Source organism: Neoarius graeffei, chromosome 13 (assembly GCF_027579695.1).
Source record: "Neoarius graeffei isolate fNeoGra1 chromosome 13, fNeoGra1.pri, whole genome shotgun sequence".
NCBI classification, from domain to species: Eukaryota; Metazoa; Chordata; class Actinopteri; order Siluriformes; family Ariidae; genus Neoarius; species Neoarius graeffei.
The window spans coordinates 73,167,660-73,184,368 of record NC_083581.1 but is presented as its reverse complement, the minus strand read 5'-3'; the positions used below and the strand labels follow the sequence as shown (position 1 = coordinate 73,184,368).

Here is a 16,709-nt window from a genome sequence, read left to right as displayed (position 1 = left end):
TCGAGATCCTGAATTAATTATGTCGTTATCTCGGGATAAGAAGGTGAATTAAAAAAAAATAAATAAAGGATTATATGAAGAGCCTCTCTCGGCTTCCGTAATATCTAATGTTGACTGAGAATTTTTTTTTTTACTGTTTTATAAGATCAACAAGATTTTTCAGTTTCAACATCAGATATTTTGTCTTTGTACTATTTGCAATGAAATATAAGCCTTCCATGATTTGCAGTAGGGCTGGGTATCACCAGATACCTCACGATACGATACTATGGCGATATTTTGCCCACGATAACGATAATATCACGGTACAGCGATTCTGCGATAATCGATATATTGCAAGAAATTTCAACCGCATCACGATATCTGTCACTGAAGAAAATCAGAATTTATTGACCACTGTAAAATTACATTTCACATACATAACTACACACTCTTGCCAGACATATATTTGTCTCTATTCCACTGCTGGCAAAACCAAGAGTTGCTTCACTACAACATACAGAAAACTCACATTTCTGTGCTAGTATTCTCAACTTTTCTGTAAGCATGGACACATCAGTGCTGCTTAACAAGCAGAATCAAATTGTTTTATGAAAACTTAAAACTTGCACTGCAGACTGCACATACATTTCAGTGCTAACACTAATATCAATTTGTTCTTTGTAAACTTGAGAACATATACCTGAGAACATTTAACTTGTGCTTATTTTGCAGGAACAACACACTGTCTGAAACACATTGAAAAGTGCAGTGTGCAGCTTAGTCTCCTACTGCGCATGCGCGAAGCCTTCTGCACATGCGCAGAACACATGAATTAGCAAGTTCTCATACAGACCGGTTTATTATTCAAAACAAGGCAATACAAATTATTTGACTCGGCCAAAGACTCGACCAATACGCACAAAACATAAAAATCGGCAAATGCGTGAAATACTCACCGATTTTCTATCAGCCCAGCTGATCGGTAGGACAAAACTACTGTTGAATTTTCCTACCCTCCTGGATTTCGCGCATGCGCAGGAGGCTTGGTAGGACAAATCCAAGAGGTAGGATAACTTTACAGAACACCGACTCACTGTTTTTTTCTCCTTTCCTTTGGAATCCAAAGTGCCTCCAAACATCTGCCTTAAAGTTCGGCGGCGTCTCTAGGTTTACGTTAACAGCCATGCTTGCTTGTTTTTTTTCCTCACTGCAACCGCCGGGGAAAAAAGAGAAGACGAAGAGTGCCTTGCAGTGAGGGAGCGGCACAGCGACACCTCACGGAGCGGAGGTGCGGAAGTCGTACTGGATTTACAACTCGTCTGAAACATGATTTATTATTTGAAAAAATATCGATATTCAAATTTTGAGTATCGATATTGAATCAGAAGACAAAGTATCGCGATATATCGCCGTATCGATATTTTTGCACACCCCTAATTTGCAGGTCATCGGATCCTGTTATTATTATTAATAACGTTTTAAACAGCGTCCCAACTTTGTTTTTTTTTTGGAATTGGAGTTGTATATCTTAGAGTTTTGTACTGCGAGTTGGCCTAGTGGTCAGCATGTCCGCCTCTCGATTGGGAGATCACGAGTTCTACTCACGATCGGGTCATACCAAGGACCATCATAAAAATGGTACCTACTGCCGTCTGGCAAGGCACGCTGCAATACAGATGCGAGTGGGGAGTCAAACTCTCGCGGTTACCAGAGGACCAGCCCCCCACTGTAACCCTAGCTATGTAATAGGCGAGAGGCTGAGGGCTACGGAAATGGAGATCGGCGCCGCCCTATGCGCCACATGGCGTGGGAAGGACTTTGATTTGATCTTACAGTTTTAACTTTCTTCTATCCGATTGTTTGTCTGGAATACCGTTTCTTTTAAAGCAAGACATGAGGTATGATTATTAGCTCATCTGGCCGACAGGTGATGGGTTTATGCCGTCATGTTTTGTCCGTCGTCTGTCCGGCATCCAGCATCCACATTTCACGAAAATCGCTTTTACTCTCAATTCTTCACAGATTTTAATTCTTTTTGGCAGGAAGGTAGGGGTGCCTAGAGTGCATATAACTTCTACCCAGATTTGCTTAATTACAATTATTAAAGTAGTTATGGACTAATTAAGCCTTAATGAGTGAGCAGTTCAACAAAACTCGCTTCTTCTCTGTCAATTCCTCGCCGTTTTGGATTCTTTCTGGCAAATAGGTCAGTATTCCTAGGGTGGATATAGCTTCTGTATATAGCTTGTATACACTATTAGCTTGCAACAAAGTGTTTATTTATTGTCCAAGATGGCCTACTTTAGATCTTTCCTTCTGGACTAGACGTAGCATATATTTAGAAAATACATTAAGTATTCAAAGCAGTACAGCAGTGATCTTGGCTACTCGAGTAGTTCAAGTGACCAATGAGAAATCGTCTGCAATTTTACCAGAGACATCTCCCATGATAACCTTTGAAAAGCGATGCATTAATATCACATTGTCATATCACCATCTCCAATAATGCTACATGTAATTAAGCACATTAGCAATATGGCTGCCCCTCACCATGTGACTTTGGGGCGAGGCGAACCAAAGGTCTTACACTGCAACTCAGCCGTCTTTCCCTCCGTCACTCTGTACAACAACGAGTTCTCCGTTAGGATCTGTGGAGGAAGCACTGAAACAGCAACACACACCCTTTCCATTAACTACGGTCAAATAGCAGCAGGTTTAATATCAAATTTTTACTACAGAACCTGAAGTGCCCTCACCAACGACGATGACGTGGCTGTTGATAAGGATGGTGCCGTGTTTGTTAGAGGCCTTGCACTGGTACACTGCAGTGTCACCGAGCATCACATCTCGCAGTATGAGAGTTCCTCCTTTAACAGTACGCCGTGTGTCTGGGTCTATATCTACAGGAAGTGTAGAATGTTAGAGCAGTTTCTTTCACTTTAACCCACCCTGTGGATATCTAGAGATACTGTAAATAGTGATGATAGAAATACGAGGACTTTTACTCCAAAATGGGGAAAGCCATGGCCTAGTGGTTAGAGAAGCAGCTTTGGAATCAAAAGGTTGCTGGTTCAATTCCCTCGACCAGCAGGAATGGCTGAAGTGCCCTTGAGCAAGGCACCAAACCCCCAACTGCTCCAGGTGTGTTGTACATCACTCTGGATAAGAGTGTCTGCTAAATGGCATTATCCATCCATCCATTATCTGTAGCCGCTTATCCTGTTCTACAGGGTCGTGGGCAAGCTGGAGCCTATCCCAGCTGACTACGGGCGAGAGGCGGGTCCAGGGGTACACCCTGGACAAGTCATCAGGTCATCACAGGGCTGACACAGAGACAAACAACCATTCACACTCACATTCACACCTACGGTCAATTTAGAGCCACCAATTAGCCTAACCTGCATGTCTTTGGATTGTGGGGGAAACCGGAGCACCCGGAGGAAACCCACACAGCGGTCGCTGGACTCGAACCCAGGACCTTCTTGCTGTGAGGTGACAGTGCTAACCACCACACCACCGTGCCACCCCTAAATGCCATGAGTGTAATGTAAATCTATTCAATCACCCAGGGCATGTCTGAAATTTCCTTCTTTAGATTTACACTGGTGTAGATTTACGAGGAGGACATAATGCTAACATGTGTTTTCAATCTATGTGGGAGCTTTGAGACGTTGTAGAGAATGTCCAGTGCACTTATGAAATCCCACAATACACTGTTTGGGATTAGTATCCAAACAATGCACCGTAGAGAGTGCAAAGAACTCATAATGCATCATTTTGTAGAGAATATGGTACCATTTCAAAACCACATCACATTACCCAAAAATCATTTCTGCTATTAAACCCCCATTCGCTCTAAACCCAACTGTTTCTCTTTTTCTCCATATGAACAACCCTAGTGGATTGTACGCTCAATTAATCTCATCATTCCAGTGCCGAGAGGGGGCAAAAAAAAGCAAACTTCAGACAACAAACATCTTTTAGTCGATTGATTATGTTTGGAATAAAGTGAAAGTTGTGTACATTTTATTTTTGACTAAACTTAACTATTATAGCGTCATCACTTTCAGGTAGAAACAGCGTAGTTACCCGAGAGAGGATTTCCGTTGATACTCCAGGTGATTTGTGGAGTTGGGATCCCATCTGCCTGACAATCCAATTTGACCGTCTCTCCTGGGGCGTACAGTTCACTATCCGGCTCCTTAATCCAGTATGGAGCAGCTAGAGTAATGCAAACACACACACACACACACACACACCACTAAACATTTCACCTGAGAGCACAGGGCTAGAATACTGTCCGTCTTAACTCTTGAAGAATACAGGGTGCGCTACGTTCAAGAAAGGCTGAACGTTTGTGAACAAAATGAGAGAACAGAGATGATGTTTCCATTGTTAATGTAAGAACACAGTATTCCATACACTTGTAAGAAATACTAATGCCTTGGGTTCTCCTGTAACCTTAAATGGAGCGTTTTACATTTAGGAAAAAAAAAAAATATATATATATATATATATATATATATATATATATATATATATATATATATGCGCGTGCACACAAACACACACAAAATGCAGTGTTATTAATTGAGATAGAAATTAAACATTCATTTGTATTTTCACTTCACGGTAGCAGCCGAGATTGACTCGATGGAAAACCACTGAGCCAGATTCTACTCATCAAGATTAATTGTGTTTCCTGTGTAGATGTTACATAACCAAAACAATCCCTCCATCTTCCAGTACTTTATACTCACACAACAGAATTGAAAAACAGACCAATATCACTGCGCGTGAGTGATTTATTTAATGTCATGGAACCCTGACACAATTATTCATCACTTTCTGCTTACAAAGGACTGATTTAGTAGAAGTTTGTATTTATGTACAAAATATTCCTCTCTGTATTCGGAAGGTTATGAATGAGCTAATGAATATTCATGTACATTAGGGCGGTTTATTTTATGACTAGTTCCCTCATCTCTTACACCTCTTCATGCAATTTCATCTAACCAAAGTGCAATATATGCAGTACATTTCGACTGCAATTGTACCTCTTTGTGCAGCTTCACTTCATTACAGTGCAATATATTTCAGTTTTTCTCTTTAGTGCGATATATATTTATACATATTCTATATATTGTGTATTATGCAGTGCGTGTATACCAGTACACACACACATACACACACACACACAATACACCAAGTTGGCTGTAAGCCGTGTACGATGAGATTGAGTGGAATAACTGTTTCATTCTATCCACATTCACTGGATTTTGAGAAACGGAGCATTTTTATTTTTTGCAAATTCAATAAATAAAAACTTCAGCCAAAATGTCCGACAAAATAATTTCCTCTAGACTGTAAACAAGCCGCCGAAATGACAGGAGCAATTTGTGAAAAATGCTATAATAATTATTGAAAAATTAAAAAAAAAAAAGATGCATTCTTACCATAAAGTACTTATATTCCATATTTTGTTGCTTTTTTTTGTGTATTTTTTGGTGTTTTGTTTTCAAGTAGAGTTTTTATTTGATCCTTGGTTGGTTCAGTAACACACCCCGCCATTTTCTTTTTTTTCTACTCACGGTATATGAACCAGTGTTGTAGTCAAGGTCACTAAACCTCAAATCCGAGTCGAGTCCAAGTCATTAAAAAATTTCAAGTCGAGTCCACTATTGATCCGAGTCGAGTCAAAGACTCCAACCGCACCATGTGACGGTGTCTGTTTCAGCGCCATTAACACGAGTTTGTTCCTGAACATGGCGTATGAACAGGTGAATGTGCTTCTCTTTGTCAGGGAGTGTGAAGTATTCGGTCAGAGATGGTTGGGAGACGGATGTAAGTGCAGAAGGTGTGTTTATTAATACAAGTGAAGACGGTAAACAATCCAGAACGGCAGGCAAGATCGTGAAACGGGCGACAGGTCGAGCGAGGCACAAACAGGCTATCGTAGACTCGGCAGAATCAAAGACGAGAAACAGGAAATCAGGGATCAGGAAACCAAACAAGGAAATAAGGCTCGGTAATATATCAGCAATGCAACACAATACTTCGCAAAATAAGTGTATTTTCATGGTATTTACTGTATACAGGCATGCTGATTGCACCTTAATCTTGTGCAGGTGCGAGTCGTTTACAGCGTGTGCGAGAGTCCGCTCAGCACATGCGCTGTCCGGAGCGCACCCAAGAGTCTATCTGATGCACGTGCCAAGGCGCTCAGGTGTGACACTCTGACACAAAATTAGTACAAACATTAATGTCGATATAAATCTCTTATGCCAAATTATTATGGCATGTTGCAAAAAATAAAGAAAAAATCCGAGTCCTTGTCTCCAATTTATGAGTCCGAATGCAGTTAATGTACGAGTCCGAGTCATCAGTGCTCAAGTCCAAGTTGAGTCATGAGTCCTTAAAATTAGGGCACGAGTCGGACTCAAGTACTACAAGCCTGATATGAGCCGATATCCTAGTAGTAGAGTAGCCAATCAGAGCGTGCGATTTCTCATATCCAGTGAATAAATATATGTATACATAGTGTATATTCTGCAGAGCATTCTGTCATCACTTTTTAAAAATTCTATTTATTACTCCCTTTCTTTTTTTACTGCTTTTCCTCAACCCCCCCCCCCAAAAAAAAACAAAAACTCGTGCCCTGTCTCACGATTAGTGCACGGCCTCACAGAGGCAGATAGTGAAACGTTATATACAGTATAATGTTTCGAGATGTGTTTCGCAGACACTAAAAATCCCTGAAAATTATAAAATTTTGTAACTTCATTGCCCGTGTGAATCAGTGGGTTAGTGTAGTTTTCACAGGTAGTGAGTTTAAAGCCAGATGGAGTTTAAAGCCATACCTTCCACAGAGACGGTATAAGTGTGTGTAGCAGTGCCCTGGGAGTTGCTGGCTGTGCACTGGTACTCCCCGATGTCCCACTCTGAGATGTTGGTGAAACGCAGCAGCCGGTCGAAGTTCTCTTTGGACGTACGAGACTCAGACAGAACTCCGTCCTTCTTCACCCACTGGATGGAAGGAGTGGGCCTGAGGAGATGAGAAAGGGGTGTGGTCAGTATGAATGCAGCACTTTTCCAATATAAGACACTTACAGAAAAACACACTCACAGGCCCTGGACGATACACTCCAGGTAGAGGGTTTGGCCCTTGAGGACCAGATAAGAGCTCTGAGTGCCGGTAGGTCTCATCATCTGCGGCCGTCTGTTTCGCAGCGAGTTAGCTAACGTAAAAAAAGTTGCAAGAAACATTCAGCATACGTAAAATATCAGACAAAAACAACAGAAACACAAGCTGTGCAGAACACAGTGTGAGCTAAATTAGAGCCTGGAAATGCCAGGTATCAGATGCATCTTCATCCTACAGTGTCAGATTTACCGAAGGCATGCGTTCCCTCTTCACTTCACTTCCCTCCTGTCCAGCTGCGTGTGGCTCTTCGAGACCGGCAGGGTTATTACAGTTCAATAAGCTCTTTATCCTATATCAGGGTTATAATGGATCTGGATGGAGCTTATCTTGAGAATATTAAACATGAGGCAGGAATACACACTAGCCCTTTGGTGACTGACCCCTTGAAAATGGTTCCTCCAGGAACCATTAAACGTTTTTAAACATTTCAGTTGTCAAGACAACGGAAAAACTAAAATACAAGAGCATTTTGTTTTGTGCACAAGAGCATTGTGACATATCTTTCTGTTTTTGTATTTTAGTTTTTCCGTTGTCTTGACAACTGAAACGTCATCGTTTCTGAAGGAACCATTTTCAAGGGGTCAGTCACCAAAGGGCTAGACAGGAATGCCCAATTGATCTCAGGATGGTTCGAACAGTCAGCAAACACTAACTACAATTCCATTCATTTATTTATTCATCTTGAGGAACTGCTTTATCCTGGTCAGGGTCATGGTGGATCTAGAGCTTATCCTGGGAACACTGTGCATGAGGTGGGAACACACCCTGGATGGGACGCCAGTCCATCCAATGGCACTATGCAACAGAGATTTGGCATAGCCAGTGCACAAAGTACAGTCTGTAGCAAACAGGCTTGTACTACTCGAGTCCGGCTCGTGCCCTAATTTTAAGGACTCATGACTATTTGGACTTGAGCACTGATGACTCGGACTTGGACTTGTAAATTGGCGACGAAGACTTGGATTTTTTGTAACATGCCATAATAATTTGACATACGATATTTATATCTACATTAATTTTTAGACTAATTTCATGCAAGAGAATGCACATTCATCTGTTCATATGTCATGTTCGGGAACAAACTAACGTTAATGGCGCTAAAATGCCTGGAGAGACGCCCCTAGGATTGTCTGCTTTGCTTATACAGACTCCTCGTGCAGTGGGAAAAAATGCACTGCGATGTGTTCCATATGTAGAAGAACTATCGAGGAGACGACAGGGACGACCTCGAACTTCAATCGTCATTTGGTAAGCTCCACCCAGAGAAGGAAGTGACACGCTATGTTCATTGCTCTGTTGATAATAGGCGGGGCTTGCTTGCTGAGCGATGAACTAGCTAGTGTTAACCTTCTCTCATGTTATTTGCTCTGTTGATAGTAGGCGGGGCTTGCTGAGCAATGAACTAGCTAGTGTTAACCCCTCTCTCATGTTATTTGTTCTGTTGATAGTAGGCGGGGCTTGCTTGCTGAGCGATGAACTAGCTAGTGTTAACCCCTCTCTCATATTATTTGCTCTGTTGATAGTAGGCGGGACTTGCTTGCTGAGCAATGAACTAGCTAGTGTTAACCCCTCTCTCATGTTATTTGTTCTGTTGATAGTAGGCGGGGCTTGCTTGCTGAGCGATGAACTAGCTAGTCTTAACCCCTCTCTCATATTATTTGCTCTGTTGATAGTAGGCGGGGCTTGCTTGCTGAGCAATGAACTAGCTAGTGTTAACCCCTCTCTCATGTTATTTGCTCTGTTGATAGTAGGCGGGGCTTGCTTGCTGAGCAATGAACTAGCTAGTGTTAACCCTTTCATGTTATTTGCTCTGTTGATAGTAGGCGGGGCTTGCTTGCTGAGCGATGAACTAGCTAGTGTTAACCCTCTCATGTTATTTGCTCTGTTGATAGTAGGCGGGGCTTGCTGAGCAATGAACTAGCTAGTGTTAACCCTCTCTCTCATGTTATTTGCTCTGTTGATAGTAGGCGGGGCTTGCTTGCTGAGCAATGAACTAGCTAGTGTTAACCGTCTCATGTTATTTGCTCTGTTGATAGTAGGCAGGGCTTGCTTGCTGAGCGATGAACTAGCTAGTGTTAACCCTCATGTTATTTGCTCTGTTGATAGTAGGCGGGGCTTGCTGAGCAATGAACTAGCTAGTGTTAACCCCTCTCTCATGTTATTTGTTCTGTTGATAGTAGGCGGGGCTTGCTTGCTGAGCGATGAACTAGCTAGTGTTAACCCCTCTCTCATATTATTTGCTCTGTTGATAGTAGGCGGGGCTTGCTTGTTGAGCAATGAACTAGCTAGTGTTAACCCCTCTCTCATATTATTTGCTCTGTTGATAGTAGGCGGGGCTTGTTTGCTGAGCGATGAACTAGCTAGTGTTAACCCCTCTCTCATATTATTTGCTCTGTTGATAGTAGGCGGGGCTTGCTCGCTGAGCAATTAACTAGCTAGTGTTAACCCCTCTCTCATGTTATTTGCTCTGTTGATAGTAGGCGGGGCTTGCTGAGCAATGAACTAGCTAGTGTTAACCCCTCTCTCATATTTGCTCTGTTGATAGTAGGCGGGGCTTGCTTGCTGAGCGATGAACTAGCTAGTGTTAACCCCTCTCTCATGTTATTTGTTCTGTTGATAGTAGGCGGGGCTTGCTTGCTGAGCGATGAACTAGCTAGTGTTAACCCCTCTCTCATATTATTTGCTCTGTTGATAGTAGGCGGGGCTTGCTTGCTGAGCAATGAACTAGCTAGTGTTAACCCCTCTCTCATGTTATTTGCTCTGTTGATAGTAGGCGGGGCTTGCTTGCTGAGCAATGAACTAGCTAGTGTTAACCCTCTCATGTTATTTGCTCTGTTGATAGTAGGCGGGGCTTGCTGAGCAATGAACTAGCTAGTGTTAACCCTCTCTCTCATGTTATTTGCTCTGTTGATAGTAGGCGGGGCTTGCTTGCTGAGCAATGAACTAGCTAGTGTTAACCGTCTCATGTTATTTGCTCTGTTGATAGTAGGCGGGGCTTGCTGAGCAATGAACTAGCTAGTGTTAACCCTCTCTCTCATGTTATTTGCTCTGTTGATAGTAGGCGGGGCTTGCTTGCTGAGCAATGAACTAGCTAGTGTTAACCGTCTCATGTTATTTGCTCTGTTGATAGTAGGCAGGGCTTGCTTGCTGAGCGATGAACTAGCTAGTGTTAACCCTCATGTTATTTGCTCTGTTGATAGTAGGCGGGGCTTGCTGAGCAATGAACTAGCTAGTGTTAACCCTCTCTCTCATGTTATTTGCTCTGTTTATAGTAGGCGGGGCTTGCTGAGCAATGAACTAGCTAGTGTTAACCCCTCTCTCATGTTATTTGTTCTGTTGATAGTAGGCGGGGCTTGCTTGCTGAGCGATGAACTAGCTAGTGTTAACCCCTCTCTCATGTTATTTGCTCTGTTGATAGTAGGCGGGGCTTGCTTGCTGAGCGATGAACTAGCTAGTGTTAACCCCTCTCTCATGTTATTTGTTCTGTTGATAGTAGGCGGGGCTTGCTTGCTGAGCGATGAACTAGCTAGTGTTAACCCCTCTCTCATATTATTTGCTCTGTTGATAGTAGGCGGGGCTTGCTTGCTGAGCAATGAACTAGCTAGTGTTAACCCCTCTCTCATGTTATTTGCTCTGTTGATAGTAGGCGGGGCTTGCTTGCTGAGCGATGAACTAGCTAGTGTTAACCCCTCTCTCATATTATTTGCTCTGTTGATAGTAGGCGGGGCTTGCTTGCTGAGCAATGAACTAGCTAGTGTTAACCCCTCTCTCATGTTATTTGCCCTGTTGATAGTGGGCGGGGCTTGCTGAGCAATGAACAAGCTTTTTATCTGTAGCCTGTTAACTAAAATGGGGCAGTCGAGCAGGAACGTTAGTCCAACACAGCAGCAGAGACGCTTTCACATAAAGGCAGCAACAGCCACCATCAAACGGTGCGGTTGGAGTCTTGTTCTTGGACTCGACTTGAAATTTTCTTTAATGACTCAGACTTGAACACTGGGGACTCGAGACTCGACTCAGACTCGAGGTTTAGTGACTCGACTACAGCACTGGTAGCAAGTAGTTTTAGGAGGTAAGAAGAAACCGGACAGCTCAGAGGAAACTGATGTGGACATGGAGAAAACGTGAAAATAATCAAAGATAGTAATTTGTTAACACTTTTGGACTTGGGGCACTTTTTCCTTGCAAAAAATAGTCTCTCAAAGTATCTGCTTTAAAATGATTAGTAATTTCACATATAGGCACTCTAAATAATGTCTGCAGCTTCATAGTAATTACATCCAAGATTAGAGGATTGTATTATATTCAGAAACTTTTCTGCAGAACCTACACTCCAATCTAGTGAGATAACGTCCCTAATGTGGAACTGAACAAGCAGTTTTGAGAATATAATGAGAATAAAATGATGCAAATCAATACATGGATACTGAAATCCCACTGCAAGTGTCAACTGAAAGTTAGTACACCAGCTGTTAAATTATTCAAATTACACTTGGATGTACACTGATGGTTCCTGGCGTTCATGGCCTAATGGTTAGAGAAGCAGCTTTGGGACCAAAAAGTTGCTGGTTCGATTCCCTGGACCAGCAGGAGTGGCTGAAGTGCCCTTGACCAAGGCACCTCACCTAAAGTTGTATGTCACTCTGGATAACAGTGTCTGCTAAACGCCATTAATGTAATGTAATATTTATCAGGCATTACAAATGTATTAGTCTCAGATTGATTTTATGGTTTACAGTCCCATATTCTTGGCAACATCAAATATAATACACTAAACAGATGTTGATTCATTTCTGTTTTGGATGGTGGTTGTTCTCGGTCACCCCCCACCCCCAAAATGTGTTATTTGAGTTTGAGTTTGTTACAAAACGAAACCATCAATGACGGCATCTCACTCCGGCCCCATCTAGTCCAGAAGGAACGATCTCAAGTGGGCCACCTTGCGCAATAAATGTCGCAAGCTATACACAGAAGCTATATACACCCTAGGTTTAAGTGGTTAGCACTGTCGCCTCACAGCAAAAAGGTTCTGGGTTTGAACCTCACGGCCGACAAGGGCCTTTCTGTGTGGAGTTTGCATGTTCTCCCCGTGTCTGTGTAGGTTTCCTCCAGGTGCTCCGGTTTCCTCTACAGTCCACAGACATGCAGGTTAGGCTAATTGATGGCTCTACTGTAAACTATCCATATGCGAGTGTGAATGGTTGAGAGGAGAAAACCTCTATAATAATCCAGTAGAAGGCAACGGGAAACCACTACTGTAAACGTTCCCTACAGACTTTGATGGCTGAAGTTGTCAGAGCGGCCACGTCACCGTAGTGATATGCCAAAATGGATGGATGGATGGATGGATAGACCCGAGGAATACTGACCTATTTGCCAGAAAGAATCCAAAATGGCGAGGAATTGACCGAGAAGAAGCAATTTTTGTTGAACTGCTCACTCATTAAGGCTTAATTAGTCCATAACTTCATTAATAATTGTAATTAAGCAAATCTGGGTAGAAGTTATATGCACCCTAGGTTCCCCTACTTTCATGGCAGAATCAATCAAAATCAGTGAATAATTGAAGGAGATGAAGCAATTTGTATGGAAACTGCTTGTTAGGGATTGATTAATATTAGTCCATATCTTCATGATTAATTGCAGTTATGCAAATCTGGGTAGAAGCCATATGCACCCCAGGCAGACCTACCTTCCTGCCAAAGAGAATAAAAATAGGTGAAGAATTGACAGAGAAGAAGCGATTTTCATGAAATGTGGACAACGGATGATGGACAGACGATGAACAACACGTCACATGATGGTGTAAACTCATCACCTGTCGGACGGAAGAGCTAATAATACATTATTATATGGAGGAGGAACTTGCAATAACCCACACAGAAGTCATCCATAGCCTGGCTTATAACAGAAACAAAAATTCATTCAGTAATCTTCAGTGACCATATTATTCTGGTCGGGGTCAGAAACGCCATTATTTTTTAAAGGAACAGTCCACCGTACTTCCATAATGAAATATGTTCTTCTCTGAATTGAGACGAGCTGATCCGTACCTCTCCGAGCTTTGTGCGACCTCCCAGTCAGTCAGACGCGCTGTTACTCCTGTTAGCAATGTAGCTAGGCTCAGTATGGCCAATGGTATTTTTTGGGGCTGTAGTTAGATGCGACCAAACTCTTCCGCGTTTTTCCTGTTTACATAGGTTTATATGACCAGTGACATGAAACAAGTTCAGTTACACAAATTGAAACGTGGCGATTTTCTATGCTATGGAAAGTCCGCACTATAATCACTTCACTCAGGAGTGAAGGTATCAATGCGCTGTCGAAGCGCGCAGAAGGTGTTAGTACGCCTGTCATTATAGTGCGGACTTTCCATAGCATAGAAAATCGCTACGTTTCAATTTGTGTAACTGAGCTTTGTTTCATGTCACTGGTCATATAAACCTATGTAAACAGGAAAAACATGGAAGAGTTTGGTCGCATCTAACTACAGCCCCAAAAAATACCATTGGCCATGCTGAGCCTAGCTACATTGCTAACAGGAGTGACAGCGCGTCTGACTGACTGGGAGGTCGCGCAAAGCTCGGAGAGGTACGGATCAGCTCGTCTCAATTCAGAGAAGAACATATTTCATTATGGAAGTACGGTGGACTGTTCCTTTAATCCCAGGAAGACTACGCACAAGATAAGAATACACCCTGGACTAAATGCTAGATGGTTTATTCACTGCTTATTCACAGGTAAGGGAAATTTAGAGTAGTTGATCCACCCGGACCCAGGGAGAACATGCAAATCTTCACTCAGTCAGTCAAAACAACTCATGATCAAACTCCCAGGCTTGCAGCTGAGAGACACCAACACTCCTAAAACTAACAGGATAAATTAAAATCATACAAACTATAATAAGAGCAAACTGTAAGACTCCTCTTACATGGTGTGACCTTCAGGCTAATGGGTTCTTTGGCTACAATGATGAGGGCTCCGAGAAATTGCATGTTGCAAGTATAATCGCTTCTGCTGTCCTCAAAGGTCACATGAGAAAAGTAGAGGTTTCCATCACGGCCCTGAGTCACACGCTCGCTCTGCTGGATGTGACGAAGCCCTGCAGCAGAACAACAAGAAAGAGTGATGTGGTTTACACGTACAAGACGTGTTGGCGTTGAACGCAGTTGGTGTGAACAGAGACTCACTCTTATCCATCCAGTGGATCAAAGGAGTCACAGCACTTTGCGGAGGGTTGCAGTGTAAGATAACAGAACTTCCTTCTTCTACCTTCTTCTCCTCCTTCTTCTCCCGCTGTATTGTAGGCGTATCTGACAAGGGAGAGAAGTCAGAGATTTAGAGGGAAGGATCGGAGCAATCCAAAAGTGATTTGCCTTTAAGGAAACCATTCCATTCTACTTTGTCTTTTAGCTCCATTTTCCCCGATTTCTTGTTTTTATTTCCTTATTCTTGTGTTGTTTCTTTACAACATTTAATCCAGCCTTGCTCCTTCAGATTTGTCTGAAATTTTTTTTTCCCCCCACATTGTCGGAATTTCCTTGAAACCAATTCATTCATCTTCTACTGCATTGCACATATGACATTCAAACCACCTGCTGAACATTATCTTAGATTGATCGTTCATAATCGGAAAATAAATCCGATATTTAAGAGGCGAAAGCTGCACCTGCTCCGTGTGGCCTACATAATGAGCTCCTTCGGCTGTGAGCTATTGTTAGCTGCGTGCATGCTGAGTGCTCACACTTCCTGCACATATTAATCCCACAAGTACTCGTCCCCACTGAAATGCTTACACCGTATCGACTCAACCTGGTTACGCAAAGAACCGTTGTCATGGAAACAGGGTGAGGTCAAAACGAGGCAGGATAAGAGCAGGTGGAGAGGCGGGCAGGGCTGCAAGTGCAATGCTGAGCCGAGTTTTATACGAGCAAACAGTGAACGACGTTATAGGATACTTTAAAGGAGAACTGAAGGCAAATTTTTTTATCATCAAAATTCTATTTCTCTCATTTTATTAAATATCGGAATGCATTTTTGATCGCTATTTCGTCGCTGCTATAGCAAGTTATGAGTGTTTGAAATATGCTCTGGAATATATCAGTCCGTACGTCAAAGCGATGACTGTAAACTGGATTCGTTGAGACCTGTGCGAGACATCGTAGGACGGAAGTAAAACGTACAGCGGAAATCAAAGTCACCAACATCTGCCAACGTTGTCAAAAGACGTGCGCGCCCTCTTTCGAATGCTGACGTGATCAAGCCAAAAGCTTTGATAGCAATCAAGAAAGTTTGAAAAAAGTAGGCAGTAATCGTCATTTAAACAGTTTTCAAAATGGCAGCACTGAAACGTCACGTTTCGAAGTCTTGCACAAGTCCCGTGAAGATCACACGGATAAGCGACGCCTGCCGTGGACCAAACGAACTAAATTCAACACGGCTAAAAACCGAATAGGCCGATAAGTATCATATTTAATTGCAATTAGATGCCAATACGAGTCACGATATAAGGTTACTGAAACCGAAAACATAACTGAATAACACGTTAATTAAGAAATAAACCAAGTTTAAAAATGACTTCAGTTCTCCTTGAAACCAGAATTTGAAGATTATTGATATAACTCAAAACCCAAATTGTTACTTGATTGGTATTTAAAGGTGACGTGCGTATTTTCTCTGCCGCATCAAACCTTTGAGTCTTAAATTCATAATATTTTGGAGTGCAGTTTTAGTATCTTGGATGACGTCTTGATTATTTCACGCTGAGCTTCTCTAATAGACGTCACGGTAAATGAAAGAATTAACTATAAAACAATGGAAATGCAATGATCAGTAAAAGGCGTGCAGTAAGGACCATGACACACCCTCGGTGATGACGTGGACCTCATTGGAGACAGCCGTGCCCAGCTCGTTGGAGGCCAGGCAGGTGTAGTTGCCGTGGAATTGGTGAATGGGAGCATCTTTAACTGTAAAACTCCCCGAATCAAGAGACATGGTGACACCAGAGATGCTGGATGGATCAAACACCACGCCGTCTTTCACCCATCGAAATCTGCAGGAGATTGTGAAAAGTCAGGGATGAATGAAAATAGCTTGGGCTGAATCTTTTTATTTATTTATTTTTTTATCACAATTTGCAGCAATTATTTAATTATACCTGAACGTAGCATTACTCATCATCTCTTACAGTTAATTTGTATTAATAAACTCTCCATATTATGTTTTTGGTTACATACAGTACTATATGAATTGATTTCTTTCTGGAGAATTTTTTTTTTTATTATTTATAGTATTTGTAGTACCACACATTTTACATGATTCAGGTAAAGTCAGCGATCAGAGCTGTGGCTGTAGGAAATTATTATCCACACAGGACACCTTTTTGATGAAATAAAAACGTGTTCTATTCCCTTCTAGCAGGTTCCATTCATTTGGTTTGATAGCATGCAATATTGTTCGCATATCGCTTATCCTGCGTGTATTACATCACTCTACCCATTGGAGAATGAGTGTTGAATATGGT

General features: G+C 42.2%; 1 protein-coding gene across 5 annotated transcripts in view; it reads right to left on the bottom strand.

Annotated features, from left to right (window-relative positions):
- l1cama (L1 cell adhesion molecule, paralog a) overlaps positions 1–16,709 on the bottom strand; it is a 169,354-nt gene that overhangs the window by 39,304 nt on the left and 113,341 nt on the right. For all 5 annotated transcript variants that reach the window (XM_060938503.1, XM_060938502.1, XM_060938504.1 and 2 more), the window contains 8 exons: positions 16,051–16,238; positions 14,377–14,499; positions 14,118–14,288; positions 7,109–7,220; positions 6,843–7,027; positions 4,072–4,203; positions 2,739–2,882; positions 2,533–2,644 (listed from right to left, as the gene is read on the bottom strand). In XM_060938503.1, coding sequence (XP_060794486.1) covers positions 2,533–2,644; positions 2,739–2,882; positions 4,072–4,203; positions 6,843–7,027; positions 7,109–7,220; positions 14,118–14,288; positions 14,377–14,499; positions 16,051–16,238 — 1,167 coding nt within the window. The remainder of the gene's footprint in view (positions 1–2,532; positions 2,645–2,738; positions 2,883–4,071; positions 4,204–6,842; positions 7,028–7,108; positions 7,221–14,117; positions 14,289–14,376; positions 14,500–16,050; positions 16,239–16,709) is intronic.